This window comes from Nerophis ophidion, linkage group LG04, assembly GCF_033978795.1.
Source record: "Nerophis ophidion isolate RoL-2023_Sa linkage group LG04, RoL_Noph_v1.0, whole genome shotgun sequence".
NCBI classification, from domain to species: Eukaryota; Metazoa; Chordata; class Actinopteri; order Syngnathiformes; family Syngnathidae; genus Nerophis; species Nerophis ophidion.
Window position 1 is genome coordinate 13,079,725 of NC_084614.1, and position 18,741 is coordinate 13,098,465.

The 18,741-nt window shown below is 37.4% G+C and overlaps 1 protein-coding gene across 1 annotated transcript in view; it reads right to left on the reverse strand.

Annotated features, from left to right (window-relative positions):
- Nucleotides 1-18,741, reverse strand: part of LOC133550934 (paired box protein Pax-6-like) — a 35,233-nt gene that overhangs the window by 13,242 nt on the left and 3,250 nt on the right. Inside the window, exons 2-6 of the mRNA XM_061897098.1 lie at nucleotides 13,689-14,293; nucleotides 9,590-9,764; nucleotides 7,559-7,665; nucleotides 7,301-7,443; nucleotides 7,097-7,233 (exon numbers count right to left, since the gene is read on the reverse strand). Of these exons, the coding sequence (XP_061753082.1) occupies nucleotides 7,097-7,233; nucleotides 7,301-7,443; nucleotides 7,559-7,665; nucleotides 9,590-9,764; nucleotides 13,689-14,293 (1,167 nt within the window). The remainder of the gene's footprint in view (nucleotides 1-7,096; nucleotides 7,234-7,300; nucleotides 7,444-7,558; nucleotides 7,666-9,589; nucleotides 9,765-13,688; nucleotides 14,294-18,741) is intronic.

The window sequence follows — 18,741 nt, forward strand, 5'->3', positions numbered from 1 at the left end:
CGTTGAGTTATTGATATATTATTGCTTTGCACTATTTCGAGTGTTATTATATTGTGATTCCACTAACATTTGATTTACCGTAACAGTATCAGACAGTCTTTACGTGTTTATTGAATCGGGGAAAATAATAAAACAGCTGTTCATTCATTTTGAGAGTGAACGGAGTTGTCAGAACGCTGGTTTGTAATCTATTAATAAAGTTTGACTGACCTATCTGACTGTTTTGTTGACATTCCTTTTAGCGCAGTTCCATCTAAAGCAGGGGTCTCAAACTCAAATACAGAGTGGGCCTAAATTTTAAATTGAACAAAGCAGCGGGCCATGGTTGAACAAATTAACTTTTTAATAGGGACCCAAACAAGTTTTGCATTTAATATTGGACAAGCAATGCTTATATAACTTTATAGTGACATGCAAAATCGAGTTTCAAATAATAATAATAATAATAATTAAAAAAATATCAATGGCATATCAAATAAAATTTAAATAAAAATTGAATGCCTCTTTTCTATTTGCAGCCTTATGAGGTAAATATCAAAATAAACTTTTTCCACAGGCTAATAATACATTTGAAAATAAAATAATAATGAATGAATCAAACATTCAAGCCTTGAAGTAGCAAGAGAAAGTGCATGAATAAAACGTTAATTATTGCTCGGTTTGCTACACTGATTTGCTTTAACAACGAATACGGAACAAGCAACGCTTATACAACTTAATGGTGCAAAATCAACTTTCAAAAAACAAACAAAAAACATCAATGGTATATTAAATAAAATTGAAATAAAAAATGTAATGCTTCTTTTCTATTTGCAGCCTTCTGAGGTAAATATCAACATTAACTTTTTCCACACTGTTTGTAGAGAACGCTAAAGGCAGTGCCTTGAGGGAACGCCCCCAATATTGGGAGAATCGGGAGAAATTCAGGAGAAATTCAGGAGAATGGTTGCCCTGGGAGATTTTTGGGAAAGGCATTGAACTTCAGGAGTCTCCCGGGAAAATCGGGATGGTTGGCAAGTATGAGTATTAGCGGTAAATGCGGTGTTACAGCGGCGCTACCGCTGTATAATACCGGCCGGCCAGCTCTAATGATAATTTGATATTGCCTCAAGGGCCAAATGAAATTACACGGCGGGCCAGATTTGGCCCGCGGGCCAGATTTGGCCCGCGGGCCAGAGTTTGACACCCATGATCTAAAGCAGGGGTGTCAAACTCAAATACAGAGTGGGCAAAAATTTAAAACTGAACAAAGCCGCGGGCCGAGGTTGAACAAATTAATCTTTTAATAGGGACCCAAACAAGTTTTTCATTGAATATTGAACAAGCAAGGCTTATATAACTTTATAGTGACATGCAAAATTGAGTTTAAAATAATAATAATAATAGAAAAATATCAATGGCATATCAAATCAAATTTAAATAAAAATGTAATGCCCCTTTTGTATTTGCAGCCTTCTGAGGTAAATATTAACATTCACTTTTTCCAGAGGCTAATACATTTGAAAATAAAATAATAAATCAACCATCCATCCATCCATCTTCTTCCGCTTATCTGAGGTCGGGTCGCGGGGGCAACAACCTAAGCAGGGAAACCCAGACTTCCCTTTCCCCAGCCACTTCGTCTAGCTCTTCCCGGGGGATCCCGAGGCGTTCCCAGGCCAGCCGAGAGACAGTCTTCCCAACGTGTCCTGGGTCTTCCCCGTGGCCTCCTACCGGTTGGACATGCCCTAAACACCTCCCTAGGGAGGCGTTCGGGTGGCATCCTGACCAGATGCCCGAACCACCTCATCTGGCTCCTCTCGATGTGAAGGAGCAGCGGCTTTACTTTGAGCTCCTCCCGGATGGCAGAGCTTCTCACCCTATCTCTAAGGGAGATAGGGTGAGAAAACTCATTTCGGCCGCTTGTACCCGTGATCTTATCCTTTCGGTCATGACCCAAAGCTCATGACCATAGGTGAGGATGGGAACGTAGATTGACCGGTAAATTGAGAGCTTTGCCTTCCGGCTCAGCTCCTTCTTCACCACAACGGATCGGTACAACGTCCGCATTACTGAAGACGCCGCACCGATCCGCCTGTCGATCTCACGATCCACTCTTCCCACACTCGTGAACAAGACTCCTAGGTACTTGAACTCCTCCACTTGGGGCAGGGGCTCCTCCCCAACCCGGAGATGGCACTCCACCCTTTTCCGGGCGAGAACCATGGACTCGGACTTGGAGGTGCTGATTCTCATTCCGGTCGCTTCACACTCGGCTGCAAACCGATCCAGTGAGAACTGAAGATCTCGGTCAGATGAAGCCATCAGGACCACATCATCTGCAAAAAGCAGAGACCTAATCCTGCGGTCACTAAAACGGAACCCCTCAACGCCTTGACTGCGCCTAGAAATTCTGTCCATAAAAGTTATGAACAGAATCGGTGACAAAGGACAGCCTTGGCGGAGTCCAACCCTCACTGGAAATGTGTTCGACTTACTGCCAGCAATGCGGACCAAGCTCTGACACTGATCATACAGGGAGCGGACCGCCACAATAAGACAGTCCGATACCCCATACTCTCTGAGCACTCCCCACAGGACTTCCCGAGGGACACAGTCGAATGCCTTCTCCAAGTCCACAAAGCACATGTAGACTGGTTGGGCAAACTCCCATGCACCCTCAAGAACCCTGCCGAGAGTATAGAAATGGTCCACAGTTCCACGACCAGGACGAAAACCACACTGTTCCTCCTGAATCCGAGGTCCGACTATCCGGCGTAGCCTCCTCTCCAGTACACCTGAATAAACCTTACCGGGAAGGCTGAGGAGTGTGATCCCACGATAGTTGGAACACACCCTCCGGTCCCCCTTCTTAAAGAGAGGAACCACCACCCTGGTCTGCCAATAAATCAACCATGCAGGCCTTTTTACTGCTCAGTTAATGTCGGGGCTCAGGTGGGTGGGGTTAGGGGGGCGGGGTTTGTTGGTAGCGGGGAGGGGGTGTATATTGTAACAGTCCAGAAGAGTTAGTGCTGCAACGGGTTCTTGGTATTTGTTCTGTTGTGTTTATGTTGTGTTACGTTGCGGATGTTCTCCCGAAATGTGTTGGTCATTCTTGTTTGGTGTGGGTTCACAGTGTGGCGCACATTTGTAACAGTGTTAAAGTTGTTTATATGGCCACCCTCAATGTGACCTGTATGCTGTTGATCAAGTATGCCTTGCATTTACTTACATGTGTGTAGAAGCCACATATATTACGTGACTGGGCCGGCACGCTGTTTGTGAGGAGGTAAAACAGACTTGACGACAGGTTGTAGGGGACGCTAAAGGCAGTGCCTTTAAGGCACACCCCCAATATTGTTGTCCGGGTGGAATTCGGGAGAAAGATTTTCGGGAGGGGAACTGAAATTCGAGAGTCTCCCAGGAAATCGGTGAATGGGGTGTTGCTGCGGCACCTCTGTATAACACCGGCGGGCCAGCTGTAATGTTAATTTGATATTGCTTCAAGGTCCAAATGAAATTACATGGCGGGCCAGATTTGGCCCGTGGGCCAGAGTTTGACACCCATGATCTAAAGGATGCATAACGTAACCCCAGCCTCTACTGTAGCATCTATTCTATGCGCCTTATAATGCGGCGCGCTTTATATATGAACAAAGTTTTAAAATAGGCCATTCATTGAAAGTGCGCCCTATAGTCCGGTGCGCCTTATAGTGCGGAAAATACTATTTGATCTTGCACTGATACTGTATTTGACTACTGTACTTCTACTTGTACTGAGACCTCTACCATAACTAGTGTAACTTATTGTCTTGTACTTAATGTACATCAGAGCTATTAATTTTTTTGTATTTTGGTATTTAGTGTATTAGATTTTGCAACTAGTGTTTGGATCCCACTGTACGCAATATCTGAAGAGCATGGAAAAAAGCATTTCACTGTGATGTAGTCTGCATGTGACCAATAAACTTGAACCCCTAGTGCAGTGGTTCTCAACCTTTTTTCAGTGATGTACCCCCTGTGAACATGTTTTTAATTCAAGTACCCCCTAATCAGAGCAAAGCATTTTTGGTTGGAAAAAAAGAGATAAAGAAGTAAAATACAGCACTATGTCATCAGTTTCTGATTTATTAAATTGTACAACAGTGCAAAATATTGCTCATCTGTAGTGGTCTTTCTTGAACTATTTTGAAAAAAAGATATAAAAGTAACTATAAACTTGTTGAAAAATAAACAAATGATTATATTATAAATAAAGATTTCTACACATAAAAGTAATCATCACCTTAAAGTGCCCTCTTTGGGGATTGTAATATAAATCCATCTGGACTTAATGCTAAACATTTCTTCACAAAAAAGAATATTTTAATTATAAACAATATTTATGGAACATGTCCACAAAAAAATCTAGCTGTCAACACTGAATATTGCATTGTTGTATTTCTTTTCACAGTTCATGAACTTACATTCATATTTTGTTGAAGTTTTATTCAATAAATATATTTATAAAGGATTTTTGAATTGTTGCTATTTTTAGCCACAGGTTGCAGACCCCTGAACTTTCTGGAGCAGATGTGCCATCAAATAAGAGTCATGTGGTCATTATTTCTCTTTTGATAGGATGTCGTAGTGGTTTGTGTTGTGGTTTGTGCAGCCCTTTGAGACAGTAGTGATTTACGGCTATATAAGTAAACATTGATTGATTGATTGAATTGATGTATTTGTAGATACTATTTTTTTATTTTACGGTTTCTTTTTTTGGGGGGTGGTATGGTTGGGATATGACCCAAAAATATTTTGACATTTAGGGCAGACAACAGATATATGATGTATGTGAATATGATGTAAGGCAGTGATTCTCAAATGGGGGTATGCGTACCCTTGGGGGTACTTGAAGGTATGCCAAGGGGTAAGTGAGATTTTTTTAAAATGTTCCAAAAAATAGCAACAATTCAAAGCATTTAAGTCTCACCTTAAAACTCATTTGTATACTCTAGCCCAGGGGTCGGGAACCTTTTTGGCGGAGAGAGCCATGAAGGCCAAATATTTTAAAATGTATTTCCGTGAGAGCCATGTAATATTTTTTTAATATTGAATACAACTAAATGTGTGCATTTTTAAGTACGACCAACATTTTTAGAGTACAGTAGGTCTCTTATTCTTTTTGATAACATTGTTATTCTGAAGCTAACCAACAATAAATAAAATACTTCTTACCCTTAATGCGACTTCTTGAACAGGTGCGGTAGAAAAACGGATGGACGTATTAAAATGCATGAGAATGTTTTATATTTTGAACGTTATTTTTAATACTGTGAATACCAGCGGAATTATTCATTACTTATCATGGTAAGCAAAGATTTATCTGAGAGCCAAATGCAGTCATCAAAAGAGCCAGATCTGGCTCAGGAGCCATAGGTTCCCTACCACTGCTCTAACCTTTAAAATAGACTCCCTTTTTAGACCAGTTGATCTTCCGTTTCTTTTCTTTTTCTCCTCTGTCCCACTCTCCCTTGTGGAAGGGGTCCGGTCCGGTGGCCAGGGATGAAGTACTGGCTCGCCTGAGTCGGGACCCAGGATGGACCGCTGGTCCTGAGTCGGGACCCAGGATGGACCGCTGGTCCTGAGTCGGGACCCAGGATGGACCGCTGGTCCTGAGTCGGGACCCAGGATGGACCGCTCGTCCAGAGTCGGGACCCAGGATGGACCGCTCGTCCAGAGTCGGGACCCAGGATGGACCGCTCGCCTGTGTATCGGCTGGGGACGTCTCTGCGCTGCTGATCCGCCTCCGCTTGGGAAGGTTTCCTGCTGGCTCCGCTGTGGACGGGACTTTCGCTGCTGTGTTGGAACCACTTTGGACTGGACTCTCACGGTTGTGTTGGATCCACAATGGATTGAACTTTTGCAGTATCATGTTAGACCCACTTGACATCCATTGCTTTCGGTTCCCCCACATATGCAGTCCTCTCCAAGGTTTCTCATAGTCATCATTGTCACTGACGTCCCACTGGGGTGAGTTTTCCTTGCCATTATGTGGGCTCTACCGAGGATGTTGTTGTGGTTTGTGCAGCCCTTTGAGACACTAGTGATTTAGGGCTATATAAATAATCATTGATTGATTGAAAAATCCTTTATAAATATATTTATTGAATAATACTTCAACAAAATATGAATGTAAGTTTATAAACAATGCAATATTCAGTGTTGACAGCTAGATTTTTTGTGGACATGTTCCATAAATATTGTTTATATTTGAAATATTATTTTTTGTGAAAAAATATTTAGAATGAAGTTCATGAATCCAGATGGATCTCTATTACAATCCCCAAAGAGGGCACTTTAAGTTGATGATTACTTCTATGTGTAAAAATATTTATTTATAATTGAATCACTTGTTTATTTTTCAACACGTTTTTAGTGATTTTTATATCTTTTTTTCCAAATAGTTCAAGAAAGACCACTAGAAATTAGCAATATTTTGCAATGTTATATAATTTAATCGATCAGAAACTGATGACAGTTCTGTATTTTACAACTTTATCTCTTTTTTTTAATTTTTTTATTAAATCAACATAAAAATACACAAGATATACTTTCCATTAGTGCATCAACCCCCCAAAGAAAACCCCTCCCTCCCCCATTCACACTCATCCACACCCACTCACACAAAAAAGGGTTGTTTCTTTCTGCTACCAAAATTGTGGTTCCCACAACATATATAGCACAGTCTGCAAGGGACACAGTCCCTGAAACACACATGATTGTGTGTGCCGCCGGTCCACTAACATTATCATTAATTACTATTTTTTATATAATTGTTTTATATGATTTTACTTTCTTTTTTATCCAAGAAAATGTTTTTTTTTTTTTTTTTTTTTTTTTTTTACTATCTCATTTTATTTTATTTATAAAATAAAAAACATCTCTTATTTTCAACCAAAAATGATTTGCTCTGATTAGGGGGTACTTGAATTTAAAAAATGTTCACTGAAAAAAGGTTGAGAACCACTGATATAATGGATAGGAATGTCTGATGCTAGATGTCAATAAAAATAAAATGAAAAAAAACAAAACAAATGAGAGTCATGTGAAGGAGTGAAGAGGTGCACAACTCCACCTGGACTGCTGATGGTGGCCTGCAGGGTGCTGTAGGAGGGCAGGGTGTGTGTGGACGGGGTGCAGAAGGGTTGCGCCGCAGGCTCCGGCGCCGGCATCTTGGCACCAAAGTGACCCGAGAAGGCGGGCGCTGCCTTGCTGGAAAGCAGGATGAAACGGGTGATGCTGTGCTCTTCAAGAGGAATACACGTTTCATCGGGCTCACCTGTTGGCCGCCATGTTCGGCAGCTGAGTGGCCACGCGGGGGTGGGCGGGGCTCCCGCCGTCACCGCTTTGCTTCTGCTCCGCCTTGCCCGTCACCGAGCGCTCCACCTTCTTCCACTTGGCCCGGCGGTTCTGAAACCACACCTGCGACACACATGGCAGCACGTGACCACCCGAGAGCGTGTCGACTTTGAACGCTCTTCCTTCGGGGGGCAAGATTGCGTGCGAGGGAAAGTGAAATGAGGAGCGGCGGCCTGACCATAATCCTCTGAGGCGTGACGCCGACTGAGGCAGCGATGACTTTCCTCTTCTCCCCGTCCGGATAATGGTCCTCCTGGAACAGGGCCTCCAGGTGCTTCAGCTGATCTGCACACCATGGACAATTTATAAGCTTGCTTCAAAATTCACTCCCTTCAACCATCATGTCTCTATGCTGAGAAGAATTACCGGACTATAAACCACAGTTTTTTCCACCCTACGCTTTTACCCTGCGGCTTATAAAACGGTGCGGCTAATTTATGGATTTTTCTTTTCCGACGGCCATGATGCAAATAATTTTTCATTAAAACTAGAGATGTTCGATAATATCGGGCTCCCGATATATGCTTTAAAAAGTAATCTTGGAAATTATCGATATCGGTTTCAAAAAGTAAAATGTATGACTTTTTAAAAGGCCGCTATACAGAGTGGTACATGGACGAAGGAAGAAATACAGAGCGCCAGTAAACCTTGCGTGCCAGCCCAATCACATAATATCTACGGCTTTTTACACAAACACACACACAAGTGAATGCAAAGCATACTTGGTCAACAGCCATACAGGTCATGCCGAGGATCGCCTTACAAACAAGTTTAACACTGTTACAAATATGCGCCACACTGTGAACCCACACCAAACAAAAATGACAAACACATTTCGGGAGAACATCCGCACCGTAACACAACATAAACACAAAAGAACAAATACTCAGGATCCCTTGCAGCAATAACTCTTCCGGGACGCTACAATATACACCCCCCGCTACATCCTACCCCACACCTTAACCTCAGGGAGAGCATGTCCCAGATTCCAAGCTGCTGTTTTGAGGCATGTTAAAAAAAAATAATGCACTTTGTGACTTCAATAATAAATATGGCAGTGTCATGTTGGGTGGCATTTTTTTTTCATAACTTGAGTTGATTTATTTTGGAAAACCTAGTTACATTGTTTAATGCATCCAGAGGGGGTTCACAACAAAATTAGGCATAATAATGTGTTCATTCCACGACGATAGATACAGTAGATAGATAGATAGATATTAAAATTCCAGCAGCAGTGTACGGAGTTGAGATCGGATTTAAAAAGTAAATAATGGGGGTATAAATGGAAACAAAACAGAAAAATATTACAATAACAATAAAAATAAAAAACAACGACAATAGAAATATAACAGTAAAATAAGAGAATATATATATATATAAAAAACAAGAGAAACTAGGCAGTAGTGACCATGTTATGAAAAAGTAAACATTTATAAAATCTTTCTTTGGAAATAGCTAATTTCACAACGTATATATCTGTGGCTTAGATTGATATTAAACATTTTAATAAAAAATAAAATAAATTAAAATGTCAATAAATGTTTCCAGCACCCCCCGTGACCCCGAAAGGGACAAGCGGTAGAAAATTAATGAATAAAAAATTTAAAAAATAAAATTTCAATAAATGTTTCCAGCAACCCCAAAAGGGGCAAGCGGTAGAAAATGGATGGCCGAATGGATGGAAATCTACTTAACCGATTTTAGGCCCAAGCTGTTTGTTTACTGTGCTTTTTTTATTTCTCTTTGCTATTTTGGCCTATTGGACCCATCCATCCATCAATCCATTTCTACCGCTTATTCCCTTTGGGTGCCTATCTTAGCTACAATCGGGCGGAAGGCGGTGTACACCTTGGACAAGTCGCCACCTCATCGCAGGGCCTTACTGGACCCTAATTAGAATAAGAACTAAGAATCATCTTTTGATATGATGTACTTAGTCCATACGTACACAAATGTGTACTTCATGTTTAGTGACATGCTAATTCTTATTTTTACACTTTTTTTTCCAAATTCCATTGTATGTTATACTCTTCTGACACCACCAGATGGCAGTATAAGTGTTCACATAAGTGGCCATAAGACCCCAATTGAGTAGTGTACACCATTCTGGAAATAGGAGCTAAAAAGGTGCTGTCCACAGATGTGGCCTTTAGAGGTCTAATGTAAAGTAAAATAAAGAAAAAGTTATGAGGGAAAAAACTTAACTCACTGGTGTTGTAGAGTGTCCGCGTCTTCTTCTTGGCCGCCGGCGGCAAAAAGCAGCCGTCCACGCCGTCTACGGTGGGCAGCATGGGGAAGCTGAGGGCGCGGCCGATGGCGCGTCCTCGTCCTCGGGCGCTATAACGTATGGAGCGGCGGGTGGAGTAGACCTGGGTGATCTCCATCTGAGGTCATCACATACAAATATTGATTATTGCGTCAAGGGGACAATTTATGATCATAATCATAAAGCAGGGGGGTCCAAACTTTTCACACTGAGGGCCACACACTGAAAAATTAAAGCATGCGGGGGGCTAGTTTGATATTTTTCAGAACTTATACAGTATAAAGATTTTTTTTTTTTCAACCTTCAGGGCTCGTCTCAGATTTGTTGCCGAGGACCTGCAAGGGTCTCAGTCATAAAAAACAAATCACAATAAGTCATATCAGCATCAAGGGTTGGAAATGGGGGTTAAATCACCAAAAATTATTGCCGGGCGCGGCCCCCGCTGCTGCTCACTGCTCCCCTCACCTCCCAGGGGGTGAACAAGGGTGATGGGTCAAATGCAGAGAATTATTTTGCCACACCTCGTGTGTCTGTGACAATCATTGGTACTTTAACTTGTTTCTTTTTTTTAATTATTATTATTCAACTCTTATAGTAAATTGATATACAGACAACCCTGTTGTTATGGCAAAAACATAAAATAAAATTATTTCTAAATAAAAACAAATCAATTCAAAAGATTGAAAAAAAATAAAATTTCGGTAAATTATTTTATTCACTTTTTTTTTTTTTTTTTTTGCAAGGACAGTTAAAACATTTTTTGGGGGGGATCTAAAAATGGCCCCAAGTTAAAAAAATATTAAAAATAAGTCTTATAGTTTTTGTTTTTTTTACTTTCTCCAATTAAGTTTCTATATTAACTTAGATCTAGCAATCAATTTTATGTTTTTGTCATTCATTTGGTTCGTTATTTGCCCCTTTTGTCCAAGATTTTTTTAAGTTTTTTCATATGGCACACAGAAAAAATTTACTATTTTCCCTGAAAAAATATTTCAAGTGGAATATTTGATGCGAAGTAATTGATGCCTTAAATGAGTAAGCAATTCATAACATTTTTTTTTCAAATTTTGCAGTCATTGAATATTTTATTACTTGACGAATGCTATCTGTTAGCATGCTAACATTAGCAGGCTAGTTTCATAGGTATACACCAGCGTTATACTTCGAAACTCAATGTACGCGCCCGTTAGCATGCTAACTTTTCTCACAAATTGTTCCTTATACGTCGCAGAGTAATATGTTTTGGTACTTGACACATTCTAGAGTTTTAGCAGGGTAACATTAGCATGCTATTTTTCAACAGGTATACCTCACCTAGATATGTACACCAAGTTTCATATATTTTGCTATTTCACTAATGCTAACTGTTAGTGAGCTGTTGTTTGCGTAATACTGTTAGCATGCTAGTTCACTTGGCTATTGTTTTATTTCAGCAACGGCAGTTTAAAAAATATATATTAAAAAATCCTAGGGATCCGAAAAGGGTTCCACTCAGAAGTGTTAAACATACACACACACATATATATATATACATATATATATATATATATATATATATATACATATATATATATATATATATATATATATATATATATATATATATATATATATATATATATACATATATATATATATATATATATATATATATATATATATATATACATATATATATATATATATATATATACATATACATACATATGTATATATATACATATACATACATATGTATATATATACATATATACACATACATACATACACATATATATATACACATACATACACATATATATATAATATATATATACACATATGTATATATATACATATATATATACATATATATATATATATACACATATGTATATATATACATATACATATACATATATATACACACACACATATATATATATATATATATATATACACATACATACATACATATATATATATACATATACATACATACGTATATATATACATATATATATACACATACATACATACATACATATGTATATATATACATATATATATACACATACATACATACATATATACATACATATACATATATATATATATATATATATATATATATATATATATACATACACATACATACATACATATATAGTTATTTTTAGCACTTAAATCTCTATATCAATGGAATATTTGATGTGAAGTAATTGGAGCCTTGGATAGGTCAATAATTCATAACATTGATTTGATTCATTAGAATTGTTTGGACAATGACAGTTCAACCCCCCCAAAAAAAACTCAAATTCTTAGGGATCCAAAAGGGCCCCACTCAAAAAAGTTTTAAAAATAAGTCAAATATTTGTTGTATTTTTCCTTTATATGTCTCTACATCAACTTCAGATATCTCTGTCAGTGTTTATTTTATTTTTTTACTTTTTTGTATGCCTTTTATGCTAAAGAAAACTGACAAAATATTTTCCCCCAAAAATATTTCAAGGTGGAATATTTAATATGAAGTAATTGGGGCCTTGAATATGTCAATAATTCATAACATTGATTTTGATTTATTATAATTTTTTGAACAATGACAGTTTTAAACCCCCCCTCCAAAAAAGACACTAATTTTAGGGGTCCAAAAGGGCCCCACTCCAAAAAATGTTTAAATAAGTCAAATATTTTTGGTATTTTTTCCTTTATATGTCTCCAGATCAACTTCAGATATCTCTGTCAGTAAGTGTTTTTAATTTTAACTTGTTTTGTGCCTTTTTTTTTTGCTAAAGAAAGCTGGCAAAAATGTTCCTAAAAAATATTTAATGTGAAGTAAACGGAGCCTTAAATTTGTCAATAATTCATAACATTGTTTTGATTAATTATAATTTTTTAAACAATGACAGTTTAACCTCTCCCCCAAAAAAGACACTAAAAATCTTAAGGGTCCAAAAGGGCCCCACTCAAAAAAGTTGTAAAAATAGGTAAAATATTTGTTGTATTTTTCCTTTATATGTCTCTAGATCAACTTCAGATATTTCGGTCAGTGTTTATTTTTGAACTTGTTCGTATGCCCTTTTTGCTAAAGAAAACTAACACAATATTTTTCCCCAAAAAATATTTCATGGTGAAATATTTAATATGAAGTAAATGGAGCCTTGAATAAGTCAATAATTCAAAACATTGGTTTTGATGCAATAGTTTAGTGAAGGCCTTTTAAAAAATAACAAAAAAAAACAGAACTGGAAGGGGTCCCATTCATAAGTGTTAAACACATACATACATAATTCTTTTTAACACTTAAATCTCCAGATCAACTTCAGATCAGTTGATTACTCCATATTTGATGTGAAGTAATTGTAGCTTTAAATAGGTCAATAATTCACAACATTGATTTTGAGTAATATAATTTTTTGAACAATGACAGTCCAGCACCCCCCGCAACCCCAAAAGGGACAAGCGGTAGAAAAAATGGATGGATAGAGTTTAAAACGGCACTAAAATTCTTAGGGGTCCAAAAGGGCCCCATTCAAAACAATTTGTAAAATAAGTCAAATATTTTTTGTATTTTTCCTTTATATGTCTCTAGATCAACTTCAGATATCTGTCAGTAAGAGTTTTTTTGTTTTGTTTTTTAACTTGTTTGTTTTATGCCTTTTTTGCGTAAGAAAACTGACAGAATATTTTCCCTAAAAAATATTTGAAGGTGGAATATTTAATGTGAAGTAAATGGAGCCTTGAATATGTCAATTCATAACATTGATTTTGATTCAATTATTATTTTTTAGCAATGGCAGTTTTAAAGAAAGACGCCAGCATTGCAGATTTGTGTTATTAGAGTCGAAGTTGCAACTTTTTCTTGTTACATTTTACCTTCTTGCTCTTTTATTCTACTTAGTTTTTTTGTAATAGTATTTTTAGAATGTGCCGCGGGCCGTTAAAAATTTAACTGTGGGCCAGACTTTGGACCCCCCCATCTTGCACGAGTGTGTCTGCGCTGCCGGGTAGTGACACAGGTGAATACATGACATGATGTTTTGAGGACAGACAAGATGGTCACCTCTAGTGGTTCCAGACCCTGCTGGGACACTGTGTGTGTCAAAAAGGGACTGGGGGGCCTCTTGGTCCCGTGCTGGGGGGACGGGGCGGGTTGTATGGGGACCGAGTTCTGAGAGGAGTAGAGCAAGGGGACTTGGACTTGGTGGCAGTACAGGCCCGAGCCCCCGCAGCCCAGGTAGAGGTGCTCGCTGAGGTCACATGTGCTCATCAGTCCCACGTCAGGCTCCGTCAGACCCGAGCTTTCTTCTGGACTCGGCGGCGCCGCTTCCGGTTTCTTGCCCTCGTCGTTGTGGGCCCTCCTCTTCTTCATTCGCTCACTTGGCCTCTTCCCTCTTGGCTTTCCACTCCTCTTCTGCTGCTCGCTGTCATCCTCAGGGCTGCCCTTTTCTCGGCCCTCTGGCTTACTGCGCACTGGGTAGCTTTTGTCGGCCATCTTGGCGTCCTCCGCCTCGCTGCCTTCGGGCCTCACCCTCTCCAGGTCTTCTAGCGGTCCTCTCCCCTGGTCTTTCTCCTCTCCTTGCGCCGTCACGTCCTTTTCTCCTTCTCCGCAGCTCCTCTCCCGACTGTCCTGGGTTTCCAGCTCCTCACAGAGGAGGCTTGGACAGCCTGTAAAAAAAAACAACAAAACAAACAAACAAAAAAAAACACGTGGGAACATTCTTCTCCTAATTGCAATCAGTCTTGTAAAAAAAAAGTCACAGAATTAGAGGTTAGCTTGCACACCTGATGCCAAACAACAATGGTAGGCATGAAAAAACACCAACCTACTTAGTATCAACCATCTGATATGGACTCATGCTGTCTTTAAGTTAAAGTGGAGAGGCAATTGTTTTTGGTGACACCGAATAGCCACAATATTTAATTAAATTAAGCTCAGGTGGAATGATGTGGACACGTTTGCTACTGGATACTTTCTAATATGTCTTGGAGACTTTGCATGTGTAAGTAGTATGCAAGTACAATTGTTTGATACATGTTGACAAATCAATGATGACTGCGTATGTCTAGCTTGTGTGCCATTGTGTGCTCGCCTGTTGTGTAGCTGCTCGCTCTAAATGACTTGACTAAAATAGGAGGAAATTGTGTGCTTACTGGAGGACATTTAGATGTTGACTGGCGGTTAATCGATTAATTAATTGGATTAGAAACAGCTACAATTATCCATCCATTTTCTACCACTTGTCCCTTTCAGGGTCACTGCAGCTGCATTCGGGCAGAAGGCTGAGTAATGTTAAAGTACCAATGATAGTCACACACATACTAGATGTAGCGAGATTATTCTCTGTATTTGACCCATCACCCTTGATCACCCCCTGTGAGGTGAGGGGAGCAGTGGGCAGCAGCAGTGCCGCGCCCGGGAATAATTTATGGTGATTTAACCCCCAATTCCAACCCTTGATGCTGAGTGGGAGGTAATGGGTCCCATTTTTATAGTCTTTGGTGTGACTCGGCCGGGATCTGAACTCACGACCTACCGATCTCAGGGCGGACACTCTAACCACTAGGCCACTGAGTAGTACTTCTGGACAAGTCACCACCTCGTCGCAGGGCTAACACAGATAGCAAACCATACCTTGCTACCACACAAATGTACAATTCTTAACATAAAAGGAGAAATAAATTCCGGACTATAAGCTCCTACCCTTTTCCTACGCTTTGAACACTGCGACTTATAAAACGGTGCGGCTCATTCATAAATTTAAAACAACAACAACACTAAATCAGCCCTAGTGTGTGAAAGTGAGTGTGAATGTTGTCTGTCTATCTGTGTTGGCCCTGCGATGAGGTGGCGACTTGTCCAGGGTGTACCCCGCCTTCCGCCCGATTGTAGCTGAGATAGACACCAGTGCCCCTCGCGACCCCAAAGGGAATAAGAGGTAAAAAAAGGATGGATGGACAACAACAAGCAAATAGAAAGAAAAGGTTTTATTGTTTGTGCTATGGCGCCATCTTTTGGACGAGTTCACTCACTGCGGGTGCTGCAGTGCTCTTCTTTTTTTTTTTTCCTAGAACCCCCTCCCAAATTTTTTTTATGCATAATAAAAATGTTTATAATATAACCCCCTGCCCCCTCTTACCGGTCAGACAGTTTTTTTTTTGCACATTTTTTTTGTGTCTCCCACAAGAAAATGTCATTTAAAATTTCTTTTAAAATGATTATATTAAGTTTTATCACTAAGTATTACCATATCAAATATAAAGAACTTACGTACTTTCAAGGCCCTGCGATGAGGAGGCAATTTGTCCAGGGTGTACGCCGCCTTCCGCCTGATTGTAGCTGAGATAGGCACCAGCGCCCCCCGCAATCCCAAAAGGAATAAGCGGTAGGAAATGGATGGATGAATGGACGTACTTTCAAGTAAAAAAATGGGGGAAAAAAAGTTTGTGTATGACAATCTGATGGTAAGTTTGCATTTGGGTCAAAATATTCAGCCTAATTTAAATTATGCAAACAAGTAATTTACTGTGATTAATCGGATTTGAATACATTTTGTTTTGCTTTGTAGTTTTCAGCACACTTTAATAAAAACATGTATTTTTAAAATTGCAAAACAAACAGTTTTTTTCTACACCTCCCTCCAAAAAAAAAAAAATACATTAAAAAAAATGTATAATAAACATTTTACTAAACATTTCTGTGTAAATAACTCATTTCACAAAGTATATATCTGCGGCTTATAGCCCGGTGTGTCTACTACAGGGGTCACCAACGCGGTGCCCGCGGGCACCAAGTCGCCCGTAAGGACCAGATGAGTCGCCCGCTGGCCTGTTCTAAAGATAGCTCAAATAGCAGCACTTACCAGTGAGCTGCCTCAATTTTTTTTATTTTTTTTATTTACTAGCAAGCTGGTCTCGCTTTTCTCGACATTTTTAATTCTAAGAGAGACAAAACTCAAATAGAATTTGAAAATCCAAGAAAATATTTTAAAGATTTGGTCTTCACTTGTTTAAATAAATTAATTTATTTTTTTACTTTGCTTATTATAACTTTCAGAAAGACAATTTGAGAGAAAAAATACAACCTTAAAAATGATTTTAGGATTTTTAAACACATATACCTTTTTACCTTTTAAATTCCTTCCTCTTCTTTCCTGACAATTTAAATCAATGTTCAAGTAAATATATTTTTTTTATTATAAAGAATAATAAATACATTCTAATTTAATTCTTGATTTTAGCTTCTGTTTTTTCGAGAAAAAATATTTGTGAAATATTTCTTCAAACTTATTATGATTAAAATAAATAAATAAATATTCTGGCAAATCTAGAAAATCTGTAGAATCAAATTTAAATCTTATTTCAAAGTCTTTTGAATTTCTTTAAAAAAATTTGTTCTGGAAAATCTACAAAAAATAATGATTTGTCTTTGTTAGAAATATAGCTTGGTCCAATTGGTTATATATTCTAACAAAGTGCAGATTGGATTTCAACCTATTTAAAACATGTCTTCAAAATTCTAAAATTAATCTTAATCAGGTAAAATTACTAATGATATTCCATAAATTCTTTATTTAATTTTTTCAAAAAGATTCGAATTAGCTAGTTTTTCTCTTAATTTTTTTTCGGTTGAATTTTGAATTTTAAAAAGCCGAAATTGAAGATAAACTATGTTTCAAAATTTAATTGTAATTTTTTTCGTGTTTTCTCCTCTTTTAAATCGTTCAATTAAGTGTTTTTTTTCCATCATTTATTCTCTAACAAAAACCTTCCGTAAAAGGGAAAAAAATGTACGACGGAATGACAGACAGAAATTCCCATTTTTTACACATATAGATTTATTTGTTAAAGGTAAATTGAGTAAATTGGCTATTTCTGGCAATTTATTTAAGTGTGTATCAAACTGGTAGCCCTTCACATTAATCAGTACCCAAGAAGTAGCTCTTGCTTTCAAAAAGGTTGGTGACCCCTGGTCTAATATATGGAAAATTATTTTTTTTCTTCTAAAATGTAGTAGGTGCATCTAATATATTATTATATGTTTTTTTTTCTTTAAAAATGACAAGAGAAACTTTTTCTAAAAAAATTCTACACCCCCACTCCAATAAAAAAGAAAAAAAGGGATAATAAGTATATAATTAAAAATTCTAATAAGTTTGCATTTGGTTAAAAAAAATAGAGCTTAATTTAAATTACGCAAACAAGTAATTTACTGTGATTAATTGGATTTGAATAATCGCACTCATTTATTGACATTCGTTTTCCTTTGTAGTTTTTAAGCACACTTTAATAAAATATTTCATTTTATTGAAAAAATTGCAAAATAAATGTTTATTAAACAAAATACTAAACATTTCTGTGTATATAACAAATTTCACAACATATATATCTGCGGTGTGGCTAATATATGGAAAAAAAAAAGTTTTTTTCTTCTAAAATTTAGTGGGTGCAGCTAATATACCGGTGCGTCCTATATTATAATATATACACATATATATATATATATATATATATATATATTTTTTTTTTTTTTTTTTTTTAAGGCATAATGCCGTAAAATTCCTAAAAGATTTCTACACCCCCTCCAAAAAAAAAAAAAAATATATATATATATATATATATATATATATATATATATATATATATATATATATATATATATATTTTTTTTTTTTTTTTTTTTTTTAAGGCATAATGCCGTAAAATTCCTAAAAGATTTCTACACCCCCTCCAAAAAAAAAAAAAAAAAAAAAATGTTTTAAAGGATACTACAAATAAACAATAAATGCCCCCCCTTAACGGTTCAACAGTTTTTTTGCACATTTTTTTTTGGGGCCTCCCACAACAAAATGTCCATCCATCCATTTACTACCGCGTGTCCCTTTTAGGATAATCTAAAACTCCTCTTTAAATTATTATATTGAGTTTTATCACCAAGTATTACCATTAGGCACAAAACAAAGCCATTTTTAAGCACACTTCAATAAAATAATTATATTTTACTGAAAAAATTGCAAAATAAACACTTTTTCTACACCCTCCAGCAAAAAAATTACATTAAAAAAATGTATACTAAACAAAATACTAAACATTTCTGTGTAAATAACTCATTTCAT